At 37.6% G+C, this 22,885-nt stretch overlaps 2 protein-coding genes across 3 annotated transcripts in view; both read left to right on the top strand.

Moving 5' to 3' along the window:
* Positions 1–11,552, top strand: part of LOC131959561 (zinc finger protein 385B-like) — a 93,521-nt gene extending 81,969 nt beyond the window's left edge. Inside the window, exons 5-9 of the mRNA XM_059324768.1 lie at positions 4,112–4,295; positions 7,755–8,078; positions 8,193–8,395; positions 8,575–8,673; positions 10,094–11,552. Of these exons, the coding sequence (XP_059180751.1) occupies positions 4,112–4,295; positions 7,755–8,078; positions 8,193–8,395; positions 8,575–8,673; positions 10,094–10,324 (1,041 nt within the window). The 3' untranslated portion in view covers positions 10,325–11,552. The remainder of the gene's footprint in view (positions 1–4,111; positions 4,296–7,754; positions 8,079–8,192; positions 8,396–8,574; positions 8,674–10,093) is intronic.
* Positions 11,553–13,827: 2,275 nt separating this feature from the next.
* Positions 13,828–22,885, top strand: LOC131959997 (dnaJ homolog subfamily C member 7-like). 2 transcript variants are annotated; one of them, XM_059325207.1, is made up of 15 exons: positions 13,828–13,916; positions 16,999–17,087; positions 17,357–17,481; positions 17,609–17,722; positions 17,842–17,916; positions 18,188–18,306; positions 18,406–18,559; positions 19,216–19,380; positions 19,504–19,595; positions 19,687–19,760; positions 19,865–20,011; positions 20,099–20,254; positions 21,331–21,420; positions 21,536–21,574; positions 22,368–22,885. In XM_059325207.1, the coding sequence occupies exons 1-14, from the start codon at positions 13,846–13,848 to the stop codon at positions 21,571–21,573; spliced, it is 1,509 nt and encodes a 502-aa protein (XP_059181190.1). In that variant the 5' UTR covers positions 13,828–13,845; the 3' UTR covers position 21,574; positions 22,368–22,885. The 2 variants fall into 2 exon arrangements, with proteins under 2 accessions (XP_059181190.1, XP_059181189.1); XM_059325206.1 differs by having other exon boundaries at positions 21,536–22,885.

The raw sequence follows: 22,885 nt of genomic DNA, 5'->3' as shown, positions 1-22,885 counted from the left end.
AATAATAACCAAAATTATGATCAAGAAAACCATGGAATATGGCTAGATATCAGCAAATTAAACTCTTATGAGCTATTTTGTTGTTATCATTATATTTGTCCAAACAAATGTACCTTTAGTTGTACCAAGCATTCAAATTAACAAGAAATTGAATAAAATAAGGGTGGTCTAATAATTTTCCCATGACTGTATATGTATGTATTTTTTATTTATATTGGACATGCAGCTTCAAGTTGCCATTCAAAGTTCTGCAAATGTTGATATTTTAAAGAAGGGAACTTTAAAGGTGGTGAACATGATATTCAAAATGAACCCAGGATTGCTTCCACTAGATCACTACAGAAAAAGTGTTGTCCTTACCCATTGTACCCACTCCACCGTGATGAAACAGCTAGCTGCATTGCTGAAGCCAAGTCGTTTTCAGTGTCAACCGCCATGTGAGCACGACCCTCCTGTGCACACCCAGTCTGGGTTGTCTGCAGTACAAAGCAGCAGCCACTAGCGAGCCAGCAGGACCAACAGTTTTCAAAGAGAGGGACTCACATGCACTCACATGCACATGCAGCCTGACCAGCTACCAGAACAGAACAGAAGAGCTTGGATTGCAACATGTGATTTCATTATTTCATGGTCTGTGCCATGTATCCCACCTTTTAAAATATCAAGTTTTGCTTTTTCAAAAGATCCAAATTTTGATTTTGAACCACGTAAATAAGGACAGATGGCTCTCAAAGTTTAATATTTCAATGCTATAAATTCAGTGGCATTTAAATGTCAGTATTCAGTAGTGGCTAAATATCACAATTTGGTATTAGAGTGGATTAAATTCATATTTATTATCATCGTAGTAAAAGGACAAGAGAACGAAAGTTTAGCATCTAAAAGCAATGTGCAAACAGCAGTCAGTGAGGAAAATGCTTTGTAATGTACATATATGTATCTATACCGAGTTATGGCAATAGTAAGACATTATATACAGAATATATCATATTTAGTTGCTCATAAAACTAAGGTGATTACAGATTTTCTTTGCTTCTACATAAATTATTATTATCTTATTTATTAATAATCATTATTATTTTTTGTTCTTGATGCAGACTAAAAAATGAAAGCTCCATCTATTTGTTCAGTAAGAACAAAAGCATGGATGGCTGTGAAAATGATAACAGTTTATATTACATTACAACTAGTGTGGCATAACAAAGGGAAAGACTTTTCAAATTATTCCTTTAAGACTGCTAAAATCACTGAAAAAAAAAGCATGAATGATTCAAGCCTGAAGGATCACACACGATGTTCTAATTTGCTGCCCTTTTGTGGAGGACAGCTGTTGCTCACTGAAGAGTTTTGGCGTCAGTGGTGTGAGAATGCATAAAGCAGCTTGAATCAGCGGAGGCCGAGCAGTCCTGACCGTCTCCGTCAGGTGTCTTTAACTGAGGATCTTTGTCGTCATGGGACACTTATTCTACGTGTTAATCTCTTGTTGTGTTACTATGGTGGAACATAGTGAACTCATACTACACTGGCATGCCAGATAGTTTGGTAGTATGCAGATGGGAGCAGATTCATCCCTCTGACTCAGTTGGAAATCACGCTGAATGGTTAGTGTGCACTGACATTCAACGTAGCCAAAGGGGTCGTTCACCCTTTGCTCGGCTCTGTGTCCCCCTGCACACACTTGACCCACGGTGGAACCCTTTCCGTTTGTGTAGCAGCTCAAGCTTTATGCAAAGTGTTGATGACCACTCAATGCACACTAAAAGATCACCTCTGCACACCGAGCTCAGAGGCTGTGCTGTGTACAGTGTGTGCCTGGAATCTGGATAATTTGAGCAATGGCAAATTATCGAACAGCCTCGTGTGAAGCTAGATACTTCAAGTCTCAAGTCTACACTGTTCTAAACTCAGACTCTCTGTTGATTTAGGGAGTGCACTTGTGTCTTTCATTTGCAGAAAGGCACTCGTGTTGCAAAAATGTGTGCACTTAAAGGATGAGGCAGGTTATGTTTTATTTTTTCTTATTGTTAACAAATCCCATGAAAAGAACAAACCCAACAGCACCTTAGTTCATCCAACTTCCCTAGCTTGTCTGTGGTTCTCAAGCCCATTCATTCCTATTTAAATATTTAAAAATGTGTTGCAAATACTATGTATAGTTTTTTGTTTTTTTTAACCCTGTCAGCCTCAAGCTGTTTCAAAATGGGTTTTTTGCTCCTGTAACTTTTTACTCACTGTGACATTAGTTTTTTTTTTTTTTTTTTTTTTTTTTTTTTACTGCAATGCAAGTTCTGCACCTCTTTTAGTTTGTACAGTATAAGACATATAATCACAAAAAAATGCAAGGTGAATTTCTTTTATTTGGAGAAAAAAAACATGGAGGCGCCACATGCTATATTGTTTGATAAAATATTATTTTAAACTAAGATTTGGTTGTTTTACACATAATTAGCTCAAGGAGTGTTGGAGCTATGCAGCTATAATTTCTGTTTTTACATTTTTTTTACAAGAAAAACATGCCTTTCAAACCTGTGGGGGTAAATGGCAAAAGTACTTCCTAAAACAGCTGAGAAAACTGTCCTTTTAAGGATGTTACAGTACTTACACAAGGACTTTTTACAGTGAAAAGTAAATACAAATTTGGCTCATTGAAGTGTGTGAAAAGTGTCTCTTTGGCACAGGACTGATATATTTAGAGATGACTAGATTCTCAAGATCCACAATACGATTAGACTTCAATTTTATTTTATTTTTTGTCAAGCACTTAACTTTATTCTATGCCAAATGTAGATTATCGAGTCTTGATTTGTAAATAACAACTTACCATTGGTTTAATTAAATTTATTTTTAATTTAGAATTAAAAATGTGACAACCGTAATATATATTAGCCTATTCCGACAACACTTGTAAGTAAGTGCATTTTTGGTCTTTTCATGGGATTTGTTGACAATTTGAAAATTATAGAATATTACCAGACATATCCTTTATCACTTCTGCTTGTTTTGTACACTTGATGTTATGTACGTATATTTTGCTCAAGCTGCTGAAGCTATTTGAAAACTTTTCACCTTCTGTGAGTAGTTTGTTGGACTGACCCTGACATATCACAGTAAAGAAAAAGCACAGAATAAATCAATGATGGCTTATTGTGCAGACTGGATCAATGTCACACAGTCATAGTTTGACACTTGAATAGAACAGAGCCATTGTAAGTGTACGTTACACCTATACTTTTCCTACAATGGGAATTCAGAATGTGTGCTGTGAATGTCTTCTCCTTTAAAACTGTTTTTATTCAGTATTAAGTGAAAGCACATCTTAGAAAATATGATAAACAAAAAAGCTAACTTAAGGTTAAATCACCAGCTTTTTCCAAAGCGTTTAACCACCTCTGTCTTTATCATCAGCAGATATATATATAATGTGATATATTTAAGGTTGTTATAGAAAATGAGAGACAAAAAAATCTACAAAATACTTTATTGCTGTTTGTTTCCTAAAGCTAAGTATAGTGTATGTAAAATGGATTTGTTGTGTTGTATGTAGATTTCAATCTTGTTGTGGATTATCAGATAAATGTGTTTTGCTTCAGTTGTTTTGTTTCAATGTTGGTGCACTTCCACTTCCTCGATCTTCTGTAGAGCATTTTGGGATCCCAAATCTGCATGCATCTGTTGTCAAACTGCCACAAATGTGTTTTCTCTCACTGAGGAAGGCACTGAGGTCATTTTGTGTTGCAGAATAACAGACATGGGCCATTTTGTGTCACAACGAATCAGTAGAAAGATGAGCCAGTGAGCTCAGAGGATGGTCACGAGATGCCATGAGTCCAACTGATGCTCATTTGTGCACAAGCGTGACAACGAGGATGATGATCAAAATGGCGATGTGACTCTTCCTCCGAGTCAAATGCTCAATTGCATAATTTCTCCCCCAACTCCATGGAAGCATGTGAAACCAAAGAGATGGAACAGATGGAAAGATCACAGTTTACTGATTCCATGCTGTCCTTCATTAATTCAATCATGTCAGCGGGTCTCTGCGTGTGTACTCACTTTCTCCCCTGTTTGTGTTTCTCGTGTGTGCATTCCTGTGTGTGTGCGTACTGGTCAGACCCAGGCGGAGGCTCACTACAAAGGTCACAAACATGCTCGCAAGCTGAAGGCCTTGGAGACGCAGAGGAACCGGCAGAAGAACGGACACAGCCAATCCACGACAGGAAAAGACAGAGACAGAGAGAGGGGGATGATGGGAGGAGGAACGGTGCCTATAGACTCACATTTGAAAGACATAACAGGTATACATTTTCCTTTTTTTAAATGCGGCCTTCTCTCCATCCTCTGAGTAATTAGAGGTAATTGGAGAGACATAAGCACTAAGGCTTGGGTAGCTGCCACTCAGCTGGCTAATTACCAGCTATTACCTGTCCTGCTATCATTGGCTCTGTCAGATAGGTAATTACTCACATCAAGCCGTGATGAGAAGCCTCTAAGCACTTAAAGAGAGATGCTATCTGAAGAGGGTGAGTGGCGTTACTTTCTTTTAGTTTGATTTTGGTTGGAAGTCAACACAACTCCTACTTACAGTTCCTCATTCCTATGTTTTCTTGTCATAATCAAACTAAATTAGAGTAGATTAAAAGAGTGCCGAGGTCAAGGTAGAGAACAGGACGATCAGTGTGCGATAATGCCAGTTGCACTAAATAGCACAGCAGATGCATAGAAATGTATATAAATACAGGTGCATCTCAATAAATTAGAACATTATGAAAAAGTAAATTTCCAGTAGTTCAAGTCAAATAGACCCAACCAAGTATTGAGTGCATATGGATGGACATACTTTTCAGAGACCAACATTTCCATATTAAACATACTTTTTAAAATTGGTCTTTGTAATATTCACATTTTTTTGAGACACTGAACTTTAGGTCTTCATTAAAAGTAAGCCATAATCATTATAATTAGAAGACATTAAATACATTAAGACATGAAATGTTTCATTCTGTGTGTAATGGATCTATATAATGTGTTATTTCCACTTTTTGAATTAAATTATTGACATAAATCAACTTTTCTATGATATTCAAATTTATTGAGATGCACCGGTATATCTTGAATTGCAAGATTCCCTTCAGCTTAGATGTTGGTTATAACTAATTAATTTACATGAGCTCAGTAAATATTTTAGTTGTTTCTCTGTTTGTCAATAGTAGAAAACAAGCCAAAAAAAGCTTTAAATACGCTGAAAAATTATTATTATTATATAAATTGTCATTGTCAACTGTGAATTGAGCAGTTTACTATGGGGGAACTTATGTAAGTTTAAAGAAATGAATACAATTGTACTTTTGGTGTGATTTCTCCTACTATCTTCACTGAAAGTCTTTTACAAAATGGTATCTATATTATGCTTGACAACTGTTTTCTTTCAAGTGCATTTAACTGGATATGTTGCTCACTCATTTCTCAAGTGCGTGGCAGTTGTATTTGTACATTTGTATTGTTTGTGATATTGTTGTAACAATGTTATGCTTCCCTCTTGGCCAGGTCACTCTTGAAAAAGAGATTTAAATCTCACTGAGACTTTGACCTAGTTAAATAAAGGATGTTCTGTATATAATGGAGAGAACAAGTCTTCGAGAACTGGCTTCAATAATAAGTAGGGCTGCAAATACTTAATGACTACTTACTAACTTTCGATTAACCTAAATGAAAACTATTTAAGTTAATAATTTAGTCTAAAAAATATAAAAACAAAGTGAAAATTGGTCACTGCAGGGTAGAGATATCTCCAAATAAATCCTGTAAATCATCTCATTTAAAAAGCTGGAACCACTAAATAAATGTAATTATTTTCTTAATGAAAACACCCACTTTGAGTTTATTAGCACTTTGAGGTAATTTTATAATGTAAAGTGCATTAGAAATAAAATGTATTGTTATTATTATTATTACCCTAGTGATTAATCAATCAGGTAAGTTTTTTTGCCAATTTCTTTTTCTTTCTTCAATTCACTAATAGATTCAACTGGAAAAATAAGCCAAGTTTGGAAGCACAAATAGAAGGAGAGGTGCAACAAAATGTATTCCGGGCAAATGAGGCATCTCAGGGCCGGTGTGGGTGTCTTAGTGAAAATTGTGTGTTTGAAGTTATGCTGAGAATAAACGTCTGAGGACCAGGTTCCCTCGGGTCTGAAGTATAAACCCAAGGCCACCCAATTTATATTGCACTTTAGCCAATCCTTTGTGCACTGCACAGAAGTTAAGATGTGCTGGAAAAGGCCCTCACCTCTGCTTGTAGCTGTAATTATGTCAAAAAACAGTCTCTTACTTTCTATTGTCAGTGGAAACTGCACTTTAGCTTGTTAATATCTCCCTAAAACAGCACTTTAGTTCCCAGATTAAATACAGAGAACATGGGTGTTTTATTGGTAGCTAGAGCCCTTGATTCTTTATATATTCTTAATGTTATACCTTTTTGTGTTTCTGCAACGCGGCCTGCAAAAAAAGCTGCAGTAAAAGTAACAACTTTGCTGTCTTTTACTCACTCCTCTTCTCATTCTGCCTGACTAAAATTGTTACCATCATCCTTTCTAAACTCTGTCTGGTTTTCCTTTTAATTATTGATCTCTCCCCTCACATTTTCTTCCAGCACCTATCAATTTTCTCGAAACCACACAATGATAAGCTTGTTACATTCAGCCGTTGCTATGGTTGTTGATTGATGGTGGCAGAGGGAGATGCGGTAGACAGAGCGAACAATTGACAGAGAAACGGGACGAATGATTGAGATGGCAGAAGAAAAAAAAAGAGGAAAAATATACAAAAATTAAGGAGAGGTGATGGAGCAGAAATGTTAAGTAGGTGAGGAGAAGAAAAAGTACAATAGCAAGGTTATATGAAAGAAATAGAACAAATAAAAAATGACAGGTCTGCCACACAAACAGACTGATAAGAGGAAGAAAAGAGAGCATTGCATTAGTCAAGAAGATATATTCATACCTTGGCTGTGCAGAATTCATGTATTGTTGTTGTCTTATAACACTGTGTTTACTACGGATTAACACCCATAAGTGATTTTTCTCTTATTCATATTGTGAATTTCTTTGAGAAGTTGACAGCCACAAAGAGACACAAAACAACTACAAAGGAAGACAGAATAACTATAAAGAGATGCAAAATGACCAGATGCTGAATGCTCACAAGGGGAAACAAAATGTTTAAAAAGGGGTGCAAAATGGCTACAAAGAGACACTAAAACCACAGAGAAACAGATACAAAGAGGAACAAGTACAAAGAGATGCTGATTGACCACAAAGGAGCACAAAATGGCTACAAATGGGTGCAAATGGCTACAAAGAGACACAAAGTGACCACAGAGAGACAGCAAATGAAGACATGATGCCACAAAACAACTACAGAGAGACTCCAAACAACCAAAAAAAGATGCTAAATGACCAAAAAGGCACACAAAATTGCTACAAAATGGTGCAAAATGGCTATAAAAAAGTTATAAAACAACTGTAGACATACAAATGGACCACACAGATATTTAAAACAAATACAAAAAGATACCATGTGCCTACAAAGACATGCAAAGTGACCAGTGTATGCCTCTCTTTCAATCTGGGTGTCTTGTATTAATAAACTCATGGGAGTTTCTTTATATACTATTAAAACTACATTCATATCATATTTTAATAGCAAGTTGAAATTGGCTCATAGTGCAACTTGTGTGTTTATTCATCTGCCCACAGGCCCAAGTACTTCTTCCCAACCTGCAAAGCAACAACCAGAAAACGTCCAGGAGATCACGCTGGCAACTACTCCTTCCTTACAGCCGTCACCCTCAGACTCCTCCTCGGTCCGCTCTCCTCAGATGTCCCCACAAATCTCCCCTTGCTCTCAGCTTTCTGATCCTCCCTCAGACAGTTCGCCTATGGAGGAGGGCAGTCCGGCCACCAGTTCAGCAGAGAAAGCAGAAGAGGCTAATGAGGCCAAGAGCAACAAAAAACCTCTTCACTGTCCTACGTGCAAAGTGACGGTCAATTCTAACTCACAGCTGGAGGCTCACTGTAGTGGTATGTTCTACAATGTTACTGATATTACTAAGGTGATGTTTCTTAATGCCCTTTAATAATAATTGAATATTATGTTGTGAATGTTAGTTTATGATTCTGACATTCTGCCTTCAGGCTCTAAGCACAAACAGATGCTGGATGGTCACAACAGCAGCCAATCACAACGCAGGATCAAGATGACATCATCGCCCAGGCCCACCAGCCGAATTAAGCAGCGAATGGGCAGCAAGACCAGAGCAGTCGTGGGCATATCCAGCCAGCCCTTTCACTGTGAAATGTGCCAGGTGTCTGTCAACTCCGAGACACAGCTGAAGCAGGTATGTGGGATATAATTAATGTGACTGATTTATTACTGAATTACTAAACCACTGACCACGTTATTAAAACTACAATATGTGGACTTCCTGACCTTTGTGATCTCAAGGAAAACTATCCAGTTTGTTGGCTCTCTGGCGCGGTGCTGACTGAATCACTTTGTGTTCCTGTCCCCATTTAGCACATGAGCAGCAGGAGACACAAAGAGCGTTTGGCTGGGAAGCCTGTCAAGGCGAAGTTCACCCCCTATAATAAACTGCAGCCCAGTGCTATCTTAGCGGTGAGAATTTGTCACACACACACAAACACAAACACATTTGAGAGAACATATGCAATCCAAACAACACATTCTCAACGGATGCAAATAATAATGTCTGCCTAGCACCTGTCAACATAATTGCAAGTCCAATGGCTGCTTAGAGGCTGATACAAATAGTATAATTATATAAATAATTACTAAGTGCCTGTTTGTTATGTGAAAACCACCATTTTGGCTCAGACTGAAATGTCTCAACAACTTTTGGATGTATTGCCTTGGAAGCTTGTACACATATTCATGGTTCCCAGGTGTTGAATCCTGGTGACTTTGGTGATCCATGATGAGGTGTACTTTGCATTTAGTGTAAATTTGCCAATGTTAGCATGCTAACACACTAAACTAAGACATGATATGCCTACTAAACATCAGCATGCAAGAAGCTGTTTTCATTATTTAGCTCACAGCACCACTCTGTATAATGCTACGTTCCATACAACTTGGAAATCTAAAAAATAATGATTACGTTAAGTACAATGATCGCCACCCGAAGCCGGAGTTACTCCCTATATGATATGTATATGATTATATTGATATTATGCCTGTGTAGCGGCTTGGTACTCTCTCTCTTGCATTGTGTAATTTTACGACGAGACGAAGACGGCATCCAGCCATTTATTCTGGCATTCAGTCAGTTTTGCTCTCTCACACACACATACACATCTGGAAAATATAAAATGAAAAGACAGTGCAAGTTAGCTAACTTGTGGCACTAGCCATTTTGTAAACAAAAAGAAAAGAAAAACACTGTCAACTTTCTACGAAAAAGGACGGGCTCAACCGTAAGGGAGCTATATGTTCAAACAAACACAACTTAAACCACCCATTTGCAGTGAAATTAAAGTAATTTATATAAAAAATGGCGGAGCTCATAGCCCGTGAACCTACCAGGGAGCCACAAAGGTCCGACTGTTGCTGCCCCCCGAGACGCACGACTCTGAACCACAGGGGTGCTGCGTTCAATTAATATGGTTGTTGAGAGATGCATTTTTATATGGCAAATGGAATCAAATTTCTTCTGAACTCATTAACTCCGTTATACCTGTATTAACCCACTCTGTGTGTAAATTATGTCAAAATATGTTCAGATCTGATCTCTGAAAGTATCTTATCTGTACAAAACTACATCTGGAAAATGTTAAAAATGCTCCAAAAATGTGAAAAAATTAGGAAAGAAACATCAGTTTATCAGGGTCAGCAAGGTTTTTTGTTGCGTTTGGCTCCTGAAATGGTTCGAGGTCTGAAGTTGGAAATTTCAAATGGGAAATTCTGCCCCCCAATTTTGATCAGAACGCAACATTACAACAACCTCACAGTGCTGCAAACATTTCTTTATACTCTTTGTCTTGTTTAGACTGAAAATGTCTCTTTTCTTTTGTTCAAGACCAAACTGGCCCTGCAGAAGCAGCTATCTAAGGCCCTGCCGGCAGGGTTTCTGACCAACCCCCTCAATCAAGCTGCCTTGTGCACCATGGCGTCTGGACCATTGGCACTACGGCTGCCTCCGGGTCCCACAGCCATCATCCATGGTCCCCTGATCAGCCCCACACTCTTCAGGCCTGCCCCGGGACCTCTAAGGGCCACACATGCGCCAATTATCTTCTCTCCTTACTAGCAATGAGCCACGCTAGGCTGGAGGACCTGCAGTAGAGTGGACCTGACCTAGCCAGAGCTGGACTGGCAGAAAACTTTGGCTTGGTCCATTTGGCCAAAGCAAAGGACCTCCTGTGGGACACCAGGACACTATGCAGTGACTGCGATGGAAGCATATCAGCATGTCAAGTTTGGCAGGTTCAAGTCATAAGAACAGTATGCACAATCCCTCGGTGTGGATTGAGATATCAGTACTGGATGACCAGTGTCTCCCACCCTTTAAAAATGGAAGGACCATCGCTTAGCTGTTTCCCCTCAACAAACTGTTGAGTGCATGTTCCCCGGGGTCTGGACCCCTCTGGAAGCCATAATGACAAGCATCATATAGTTTTATTTATAAGAAAATAATAGACTTAAAAAAAATAGGGTGTGTAAATGTTAGTGTTTGTTACCAAAATTATTTAAATTTCAGAGCTTTCTAGTTGTACTCTAGTACAATACTTCATTCCTGCTTTGTCTTCATAACCAAAATCAAGAAAATCCAGGATTGATTTCCCTCATCATCCCTCAAGTGGCTATTTCCATAAAATCACCCTCCACCAATGAAAATACAAAGGAGATCCATAACTTTACATTACTGAGGAAATTTCTTCTCAACAAATGTGTATCTTTACAGCAATTGTCTGATGTGAATGCCTTTTATTTATGATTTGTTTTATTTAAATACATATGTTTTTTTCTCTGTTTCTCTCTTGTTCTGTGTAATGAGGTGACAATCAACCATCACCCTGATATGATGCCAAGAATATTCGCCATATGGATACAGACTACATCTAATGATATGTGCACACAATGATATGTTTTCATTTAAAGTTATAGAATAAAAGGACTTGTGTGGAAAAATAAGCTACAATTCAGCAACAGCTTGATGCTGTTTGTGCAATATGAAGAGAGACGGGCTGTTCCCCAAACTTTAAATGATTTATCCACAAGTTTAAATGTGTCTTTGATGTCTTTATTAAACCTGTTTTTTTATATAGAGCTGTATTAAAAAAAACATTCTCTCACTTTAGAAATCCTCTCCCATCTGATTGTGCTGAATCATCCTAAGCAATATGTATTTTTGAAGTGTCACCTGGTAAAATTAATGACTAGTGTAACTGTGCATCAATTGCAATAATGTAAATGATTATGTGCTAAAAATGTCAATACTGTATTCTATATGAACTTATAAATAGTAATGTTTTTTACACAGTTGTGGTAGTTTGCTTCTTCACACCCAAATGTGAGTCTGTTTTACCATTTATTTTAGATTTACAGTGAAAAGGCTTACTTTGTGTTTGAATATAGTCATGAACATTAACACTTACAGCAAAGTTAGACACATGTCAATCCTTCAGCAAGACTGGAAACAATATGGTAGATGAAAAAAAAAACACAAAAACAAAATCATTTCTGATGTTTCTCAAACACATAGTATGCTGACATACTTCATGATACTGTAGTGCCCTCTAGTGGTATGTTGCAAGTACAATCTGGTAACCTCAGGGTGCAGGTTAGTTTGGCAGGAGAGGTCAGTGATTTGCACTAATATACATTTGTATCAAATTAAAGACCAACAGATTACAAATATGAGTAGTTACCATGATTTTCATAGTAAAGGTACTATTAATAAAAGCATATCAAAATATCCTTATTTTTGATGCACAAACCCTATTTAAAATCTGGTTTAGTGAGTACAAAATGCATATATTAGACAAAATGTTGTTTTCATGTTTACAAAGAGCAAATAGGGGCTTTTTTAAAAAAAATTTAAAACTATTTTTAGAAGGATATCAACTTAAAAACATGCAGAAGAGGTGAAAGTGTTTTTCAGCTCCTAATAAGGAAATCATCCACTCCATGGATATCCACTATTAGCCACAGCATTCTTGTATTGAAAACATTGTCATGTACAAACAGCATGGCTCTAACATCTTTGCATTAGACCAATAGGAGTACATGAAAAAAGGCTGGTGCAAAAAGAGAGAAAAAAATTCATTTAAAAATTAAGCGTTTGGGCTTAATTTACATTAAGAGGTTTCATGTAAGTCACTTATCATTAAATAAAACCTAGTTTTTACTTTCATATGCTCGCAGTTGTGTACATACAACTTTCAAAGAATTAGAATGTTATTAACCAGAAAGTCATTTTTCTTTTCCACTGTTAATTTGTGAATCATTGTGTCCGGTAGTGCAACCACCACAAAGAAACAAGCAGGTTGAGCTGCAGGGTCTCAGGTAAAAGTCACTGGACGTAAATTTATGACTTGATAAAAAGAAAAAAGAATACAAATTGAAGCTTATGGGATGTTTTCAAATATAGTTGGATGTTCAAACACTCAGGCGAGGTTCAAAGCTGGATAAAACAGCAGCACATTACTGGTACTACTATTTATTATTATTTTATTTAATGCTGCTCCTGTGGCTTGGAATTTGCTGCAGACTGATTTAGGTCCAGGGGAGCTGGTCTCTTTAAGCATTTTCAAAAATAGTTTGAAGGTGTTGAAGGAAGGTACACCAAACATTTTGACTGAGCTATTTGCCACCTTGCTGTAATCTGATGTTTACAGCATCTAATTTTACCATCTGTAACTGTTATATAATGTATGTCTGAACTTTGATTTGATGTGCTGCTGTTGTCCTGCCCAGAACCCTCTTGTAAAGGAGATATTTAATCTTAAGGAGTACTTTCCCTGGTTTAATACATTTTAAAATAAATATATAAATGATGAAAGTTTTAAATTTTGTTTTTGGCCTTGCATTTAAATTAATAAAATAAAATAATAAAATATCTTCAATTTAGGGGGGAAGATAAGGAGAAAGCTAAATTAAAATATATCTCATATTTTTATGTAACCTCGTGAATATTATTATATATAATTATTATATCAATAAAAAAGAGAAAACAATACCTACATTAAAAATTAATATAAATAATTATATATAATAATAAAAGTATTAATAAAAAAGGGAAAAAAATAATAATAATCATTGTGACAGGCTGCTTCAGACAAAATTCTTTCTATTTATTTTAGCTACTGACATGCATTTTAAAAAAACATTTTTTATTTTACACTGTCAATCAAAATGTGCTGTGTGTGAGTGTGTGTTTGTGCATGTCTATGTGCATGTGTGTGCATGTATGTGTATGTGTACATACAGATGTGTATGTGGGGATGGGAGTGGTGAGTTTTGTCATTTTTTATTGTCTGTTTTTATTCTTATTTTTTGTAAAGCACTTTCTGTTGCATTTATATGTATGAAAAGCACTATATAAATAAAGATTGATTTGATTTTCTTATTTGTTACAGATTTAATAGAAAAAAACTTAGCAACTTAAAAGACAGGGCTGAATTAAGAACTAAGTCTCCCAGACCAAATAAAACGATTAACAATAGTAGGCTGCATAAACTCTTTGGCCTAGTTTCTCATGACCTCAAAAACGAAGAAGAAAAAAGTACCGGAAATGACGTCTGTTCGTGTTCGTCCTTTCTAGAAAAAATGGCAGCTGTTGACATCGACGTGCCGGTGGACACAGAGCCTCAACTCCGAAATCCGGAGGACATGGAGCGGTAAATATAAAACAACCTGCCGGGTTCGGTTGTGCTGGGTGTGATGTGTAAAAGTGTCCCGGGATCCGCTGTCTGCACCCCCCCGCTGTTAGGTGACAGGGCTCGGAAACAACAAGGCGTTCAGCCCCGAGACAAGCTAACCATGCTAGCTTTACCACAACCGGGAAGAAAATGGCACGTTTTTGCTAAATCTTCGATTTTTGGTGTTTTATAAATGGAAGGCATAGCGTTATTATTGTTTCGACGGTACAAAATAACCGTTAAACTATTACTATTCATATCAAATTCGCTGGGGAACTTGTTCGTCAAGAAAAACGAGCTACGATAATTAGCGTGTTTTGAGACATCCTCAGCTACAGCTTACCAAGAAGTGTTGGCTTTTTAGCTTAAATGGCTAACGAACATGTGTAGCTTTATACGGTTCAGTTATTAAATCCAAACACGATATGATTAAAGCATCTGTAGCAAATATAGTGTGTTGTTGGACAGTAGGTAGCAGCTAATGCTTTCTTCTTTCGAGAAAGTTCCACAAAAGGCAGACAGATAACATTAGCTGGACTTGGTGCCATCAGATAAAGTTACAGTTGAAGTTTAAAAAGTTATTTAAACATTTAAAAACAATCCCAGATATTTAGCCTTAAGTGTTCATTGTTAAAGCAAATTCAAAATGAAAGCATCCAGCCGGTTTACCTCCATTAATTCCCTCCTCATGAGGTCATCCTTGACAGTGCATTTTGCATTTTATTGGTGTCGCTGTCAAACTGGATCAGAGATGTTACAAACGAAGGCAGATGTTTTTGTCCACTCCAAATGTGAAGTAGCACGTTTGAAATTTACAAAGAACACGGATTGTCAGATTTTAACACGTATAAGTACATTTTCGACACAATACTAATGAGTATTAGACGTTAATGGGCTTAGAATATGACCCATGTGAGAGATAAAATATAGGAATGGGTATGTTCTCGCATTAAGTGCTTTTGTCCAGATTGAAATAATCCAAAGTACCAGAAGTAGCCAATGTATCAAAAGAGTCTGTGTACAGTGAAAATAATAAGGTAAATAAATGGCTCATGTCCATAGCACATTTAATAGTAGAATTTTGATTATAAAGTTGCTTTGGAAACTAGAAACCAACGTTTAAATCAATCTTAATAGTGTTTTGGTTCCGTAAGAAACATTTAAACGGTATAAAAGAGGATTAGGGCCAGGTAGGAGAAAAAATGAGAGAAGGATTCTTTTTTGATTCATTATATAGTTCAAGAAAAAAGTAAAAATGACAAGAATAAAGTTGAAATGTGATTTTGAAAATAGTTGAAATGGTGAGAATAAAGTCAACTTTTTGAGTTTGGTAAAGTTGGAAACTGTCATGTTACAGTGAGTCATCAGAGGAACATTGTTTTAGAGAGATGGCACGTCTCTCCGAACAGTTAGGTAGACTACAAGCTACAACCTGATTTTCATCAACGTCATAAAATGAGCAATAGTTAAGAGGGTAGTAGTTCTAAAATCCCCTACACACATAAATTAACTATTCTTGGTAGTAGGCTGCCACAACTATTGTTTTGGGAAAATATTTATGTAATTTATGTGAAATTTTTAGGCATTTTGAGGAAAATCAAGTTGTAGCCAGCAGTCTACTTTATGGAACTCAAAAATTGTATTTGGACTTTTTTCTCAAAGTGCATAATGGTTTTTTTCTTGTCCCTAATCCTCATCTGTAAAAGGGAGAGTCAATCCAAAAACCAAAAATGCATTGTTTTTTTCATCTTACCTGAAGGGCTAGTGAGCGGTTTCTTGTAGGAACTATTTTCTTTCTAGTATAGCCCCATCATGAAACTGCACACAATACGATCTTTGGCTTATCTTGAGAAACCAGGTCATGATTTCTGGATAGAGACATGGCTGTTTACTTTTTAAGGGTTTTGTTTTTGGTACGTTATGCAACACAAGTGAAGTTCCATATAGTTCCAATATATCCGAGAGATGGCGAACATCCTTACAGCCAACATGCGGACTCTACTTGGCAACTCGCACCAAAACAAGATTGATAAAATGCTACAGAAATAATGTCAAAAAATACTTTTTTGGGGGGGAACTGTCCATTTAAGCTCCTTAATCACTGAAAAAACAAGCAATAAAATGCAAGAGTTTGGTAATATTAATGGACTCTTTTGCATAAAGAGCTGCAACCTTCAATGTATTTAATTCCAACAGCTACACTCACTGTTGTGCTATATGTGCAAACGTAGACAGTGATAGATATATTCTAAAAACGTAAAAACAAATGGTAAATGTTTGTCATTATCTGTCATGGCGGTGCCATGTGACATAACGAACGCTAGTAATGCAAAAAAGTTTTCTCCCAGCCACTATTTTAAAAGGATGAGGAATAATAAATAGTCAATGAAGCTGCAGATGCTGGATCCCTTCATTAAGTAGTTTTGCTTGTACATTTAAGCTAATCCTTCTTATTACATTGCACAGTTGTGTGGCTAAACTACTGTGAAGCTTTTCAGAAAAATGCTGCTGCAGTCCTGCCTAAAGGTTGATTTTTTTTGTTGTTGTTCTACAACCAACCTTAGTTAAAGGGTGTTTTTGTCTAATCGAAAACACTCTTATGATAACAAGGACTGGGGGGTGAGGCCTGAATAGCAACATTTTAAAAAGTTTTAACACAGCAAGCAGCACAGCAGCAACTCCTCCCTTATGTGAACCCGCATTAGTTTACCCTTTAACACATGGCAATTTTTAAAAGGGCTGCAGCAGTTGAATTTCACTGCTATGTTTAGTACTGCAGCTATCAGGACTATGTGTACCCTGCTTGGGTCTGCTGTCCCAGTTCCAGGTGTAACACACCACCGTCCAGTCTTTAAGGCATTGCTTGATTTCCAAGAAATTCTACTGATGGAAACAAATGAGTCTTTGTAAAACAGCTTGTCTGGTTTGGTATTAGCTAATAAATTAATATTCTGTACACCATGACTTGAGATAGCTTTATTTGGTTGACAGATTTATTACTGAACTACTTGTAAAGCACCTCATCCACCTTGACTTTGGCGTCTGTTTTTCCTATCTACAGGCAAGCTGAGGGCTTCAAAGAGCAAGGAAATGCATTCTACAGCAAGAAGGATTACTCTGAGGCTTTCAACTATTACACTAAGGCCATAGGTGAGATTACCACGAACTACTCTTTACCATTGACCATTCTTTGTCATACTCTTCTGTGTAAAATCCCAATGATCCCCTCCTGTTACCCCTTTACCAACAAATCAGCAAAACAAATCCGTGAAGTTTCTATTGCCAATGAGGCATTTCCCCCTCCTGCCATTTCTATGGAGTTATAATATGGATCATTATTTTTGTCGATTTGATCTGTAATTCGTATCTACATCTTAGCCAGCCTGTGTGACACACATTTTCTTCTTTTTTATCTCAAGATGCAAGCCCCAAAACTGCTAGTTATTATGGCAACAGGGCAGCCACCCTCATGATGCTCTGTCGCTTTCGAGAGGCCCTCGAAGATTCCCAGCAGGCCGTGCGGCTGGATGACTGTTTCATGAAGGTCGGTTTGACATCGTCTTTTTTTCTTGGCGTTGCCTGACAATTATTGTCTCAAAACCTGCAGCTGCACTTGTAGACACTAGAAACTAGCAGTCCTAACAAGGAAATACTCCCTTCGTGTTCCACAGGGTCATCTACGTGAGGGCAAGTGCCATCTGTTATTGGGAAATGCCATGGCAGCCAATCGCTGCTTTCAGAAGGTTTTGGAGCTCGAGCCCAGCAACAGAGAGGCCCTGCAGGAGGTGGGCTTCACCTGAACTTTTCTCATTTTATTTGATGCGTTTACTGTATAAGTAAAGAGTTGGGTACTCAGGACAGCCTTGGTGCTGAACTCAAACCTGTCTGTTGTGTAATGTTTCAGAATAAGAGTGCATCGACTTTGCTGGAGTATGAACGAATGGCGGATTTTGGGTTTGTGAAGCGGGATTTCAGAAAGGTACTTTTCATCAATTTTCTTTTTGCACTTAATACTGACAAACATTACAGCCCCTTAGTTGTCATGTGATCAGTTGTCTCTGTCTGGTCTAACTTGAACATTTTTTAAAGATATTTCAATGACCGATGGCTTGTTTGACAAAAACCTTTCAACTGTTCTAATAAATACAATATTTATCTTTTGCATAGCTCAAAATATCTGCATTTCTTTAATGAATGTATGCAATGATGGAGTGTTACGGGTATCATGAACTGTTTATGTCAAAATCCAGGTGGTGTACTGCATGGACCGGGCCTTAGCTGTGGCTTCTGCCTGCCACCGCTTTAAAATCCTGAAGGCCGAGTGTCTGGCTCTGCTGGGACGCTATCCAGAAGCCCAGTCTGTAGCAAGGTAGGAACAGCTGAGGTTCATGGTTTGATTGTTTTGTTACAGTTATTCTTGGTTTCAGACGCAATTTAAAAAATCTTTTAACAAATCTTTCCTGTACAGTGATATCCTGCGAATGGATTCCACAAATGCAGACGCACTCTACGTCAGAGGTCTGTGTCTCTACTACGAGGACTGCATCGATAAGGCTGTACAGTTCTTCATCCAGGCTCTGCGCATGGCACCTGACCACGAAAAGGCCCGGCTAGCCTGCAGGGTAAGTTGCCATTTGATCTTCTTTTTGTCAAAGGAATTAAAAATAAATAAATTCCTTTCCTTTATTTGGAAATGAATTTTTACTTTAAACCACCAAGAATGTGGAAATATCTTATGTAGGTTAAATGTGTATAAAGTTAGCAAGTGAAGACAGTGTGCAGGTGTTAAGCTGTGTCTACTCCACCAATGCACCTGTGATGTGATTTTTCAAATAAAATATTCAAAAAATAGGCTTACCGTATGTTTTGAGTGAAAAATTTTTTACAAGGCATGTTTGTTATCCGTCAATTATGCACACATTTTGGTGACAAATACAGAAGGCTAAAACAAATAGACTAATGCTAGGCTTACACCTTTCTTTGTAGAATCTCAGTCTGAGACTAGGCTGGGACTAAAAACTCTAAACACTTGTCTTTAGATGTGAGCAGGTGTGAGCTGATAGTCTTCCAGGAGTCTTTTCCAAATCTTTTCAAAGTCTTCAGGTGTATAGGTAGTATAAATCATGCCTGTTCCTACAGTTCAAATATGCAACAAGGCAGCTTAACACAGTAAATCCAGGCTGAAATACAGAAAACATCCTTTACATTGTGACATTTTGATGCAAATTTTAGTAAATGTTTTAAAGAAACATTGTGCCTTGTTTTCTCCACTTATCAGAATGCCAAAGCCTTAAAAGCCAAAAAAGAGGAGGGCAACCAGGCATTTAAGAACTGCAACTTTGAATCCGCCTACCAGCTGTATACTGAAGCCCTGACGATAGACCCCAACAACATAAAGACCAACGCTAAACTCTACTGCAACAGAGCCACGGCAGGAGCCAAGGTAAAACACGACAAACTAGCATTACCAGTCAGAAGATGATCAATAATGTGTCGGATTATTTGCCTTAAAAAAAGCAACTATGCAGCTCCTCAATCAGATCACTGTCATTAACTTCATCAACAGCTGAAGAAACTTAACGAAGCCATTGACGACTGCACCAGTGCAATCAAACTAGACGACACTTATATCAAGGCCTACTTGAGAAGAGCTCAGTGGTATGATAAGCAGTTAATATTAATCCATTTTTCCTAATTTGTGTATTAATCATTTTGCAGTTTCTAAATGTGACTTTGTGTGACCCCATAGTTACATGAACACAGAGCAATATGAAGAAGCTGTACGGGACTATGAAAAAGTTTATCAGACAGAAAAAACATCAGGTAAGCTGCTGTTGTTATTGTTGGGGCTTTTTTTGCACTTTTACCTGTTTTAACTGACACACTAGCTGGTCAGGTGTTCACACACTCACATTTTATCCCTCTAGATCACAAACATATGCTGAAGACGGCACAGCTGGAGCTGAAGAAGAGCAAGAGGAAAGATTACTACAAGGTGCTGGGAGTCGGCAAGAACGCCACAGAGGATGAGATCAAAAAAGCCTATCGCAAACGGGCCCTCATGCACCACCCAGGTAGACCTCTCGGCCTTTGCACTGGCACGCAGGAAACCAACTTTATATTCTGTGGTTCTTCATCTCACTTTTATCTTTGTCTCGCAGATCGGCACAGTGCAGCGACCCCAGAGGTTCAGAAGGAGGAGGAAAAGAAATTCAAGGAGGTGGGTGAGGCCTTCACTGTGCTCTCTGACCCAAAGAAGAAGATCCGATATGACAACGGGCACGACCTGGAGGATGACGGCTCCTTCGATGGCGGAGGTAAAAGTTGTAATAATAATAATAATAACTTTATTTATATAGCACCTTTTAAAACGGCAGTTTACAAAGTGCTTTGACAGAGGGCAGTTAATTACACAGAAAATGATGCCATAAGGCTAAAAACAATTCTTACATAAAAGAAAAACAATATGAGAGAGCAGGAATAATCACAAGACATTCTCAGATACACAGAAAATAAAAGGTAAAAGGAGTAAAGAAAAAAGGTAAAAAGTGAAGAAGTAAAAAGGAGTGGTGAGATAGAAAGCATTACATAAAAGCAAGTCTATAAAAGTGGTGTTTAAGAAGTTTTAAAGAGTTTTATTTGGCTAGATTTACATTTAACCTGTAGGCCATTATTGAGATGACAGAAAAAGTATCAATTGTTTGGGGTAATTAATTTTGAAACATTATTTTTTAGAGTCAAGTAACAGATGCTTTTAAAGAAAGACCCCACTGGCTCAGGAGTAACAGGTGTAATTAAATACTTGAATGGGGCTGCTTCAGTTTCAGGGTGTTGGTATTGTTCATGCTGACTCACACTCACTGACTCACTGGCAAGGTAAAACTCAAACTGGGAGGACAATTAGCAGTGAAAAATGATTGTTGTAAACTGAAATGCTCTAAAATGATCAAATAAGTAAAACTAAACTGAAACAGTATTGCCTGGTTAAAAAAGGAATAAAAAAACAGTTTTTAGCTATAATATAACATTACAGAAAAATGGAGGCTGTAAGAATTCTTTGCCAGGTCTAGTGACATTGAACCACAGAAACTGAACAAATTCCAGGAGATGGCGCTATGTCACAATCACATCACATCAGACACTAAATCGGGTTCACTTGGTGGTCTAGCTCTTAGTGTACTAAGTGTCTATAGTGTACATACACACTGTGTGTACACTAGGGAGAGGTGTGTACATTCAAATGTGTGTACAGTTTGCCAAACAGCTTGATTCACCTTCATTCTGTGCTTAGTTTGACAAGTTCTGTTGTCTTTTTTTTCTCCATCTTGTTCTTCCTGAAGCCTTCACCACCAGCTAATTTTATTATTTATTTCCCACTTGGCTTTCTCTCTAGATTTTGATGCAAACAACATCTTCAGGGCTTTCTTTGGCGGCCACGGTGGAGGAGGAGGAGGAGGAGGATTTAGTTTTGATTCCAGTCCAGGTATGTTTTTATTCTTTCCCACTTCAGGCAAGTTTATTGAAGCACGGAAGAATTAATCTATAAAGTGCAGGATATTAATAACTTCGTTTTTCCTTTTTGTTTTTTCTCCCCCAAGACTCTGGACCTGGAAATTTCTTTTTCCAGTTTGGCTAAGGTGAGCAAGTGCATGGGAAAATGCAGCCCTGCAGCGGACAAAATCAAGTTGGACCCACAGTCACCTCCTGATGCTCATACTTCTGAGTGTCTTGCAAAATCTCCCCACTATTGATTATTGCATTCACTCTAAATTTACTCCTCGCATTGATGCTAACAAACAAACAGTGGGAACGACAATTCAGGAGATTTTAGTTAAGAATTAACAATGTGAATTAAAGAAGTGCTTAAGAAGTTTTTTTTTTTTTTTTTTTTTTTTAAGAGGTTGGATTATCTGATCAGAACTTGTCCATGATGCCAAAATCAAAATGAAATCTTGTAAAACTGTCTCAGAATGGTGGGCAGTAATAAGGAATGCTCTTGAAGTGTAAGCATCATGTTTGATTAGTTTTAGAAGACATAACATGGCATATGTTTTTAAGGTTTTCCTGGGACAGCATGTCTCTAGAGCATTGAGAGTCAATGTACTGTGGAAGTTCAATGTCAAAACTGACCTCAGGACAGCCTGTTCAGGAAAACGCCATTCTATTACGAGCGTGTTCAGGTTTTATTGGCTCGCTTGCCAAATATAGAATCGACGTGCAGGGTTTTTGTTTTCTCCATGCTGCATTGTATATTTGACTCGAATGTAAATCGTTTTGTGTCCATAATTTTTTTTCTTCAGTCTTCCCTCGGTCTATTTATATTTATTGTACTGTATATTCTAACCTGTATACAGCAGAATGCCAGTGTTCATTGTCTTCCTCCTTTTTTAAAGACTCATTTGTAAATGTTTTCATCCTCTTTGCTCTCAGATTGTGCAAAAAGGCCAAAATCAGCACCCGTACACCTACAGATTCTCTTCTCTTGAAAGCACCGATCACACATCTGTCCCACTGTCCCATTCAAATTCAAGTGGTGCCTTACCAGAATGAGCGGATCAGTTAACCTTACAATTCATCAAAAGCTGCAGAGTAAGTTATATTTGCATAAGACAACAGTTAAACTTGTATAGCATGTTGTTTTTTTGTTTTAAGCTCCTTTTACAGGACATTTTTCGAACCTGGCCAGTGACCAAAATTCAAATTTTCACTGAATTCTTCATCCTGTCAAACACAAAAGACTTTGTTCCATGTCGTCATCCATCACACCTAGCTGTCATCCACCCATACTTGTCCTGCACGTTCTGTCAGTACAGCCCTTCTCCTACTTGTTCCACCTGTTTTAAAAAGGGCCACTGATGGTAGGTTGGATGCTTCTGTTGTTAATTGATATGTCACTGATCTATGTATCATTTTTAAAACTTGTCACAGTATTACTGACATGCTTTTCT

This window comes from Centropristis striata, chromosome 21 (assembly GCF_030273125.1).
Source record: "Centropristis striata isolate RG_2023a ecotype Rhode Island chromosome 21, C.striata_1.0, whole genome shotgun sequence".
Classification (NCBI taxonomy): domain Eukaryota; kingdom Metazoa; phylum Chordata; class Actinopteri; order Perciformes; family Serranidae; genus Centropristis; species Centropristis striata.
Note: the sequence above shows the minus strand (reverse complement) of the source record. Positions and strands in the feature narration are given on the sequence as shown.

Excerpts from the sequence above, each read along its gene's own strand:
- LOC131959997 (XM_059325207.1), top strand. The coding sequence starts at position 13,846 with ATGGCAGCTGTTGACATCGACGTGCCGGTGGACACAGAGCCTCAACTC. Across the intron at positions 13,917-16,998 it reads AATCCGGAGGACATGGAGCG|GCAAGCTGAGGGCTTCAAAG; the intron begins GTAAATATAAAA and ends TCCTATCTACAG. Across the intron at positions 20,255-21,330 it reads CGGCTCCTTCGATGGCGGAG|ATTTTGATGCAAACAACATC; the intron begins GTAAAAGTTGTA and ends CTTTCTCTCTAG.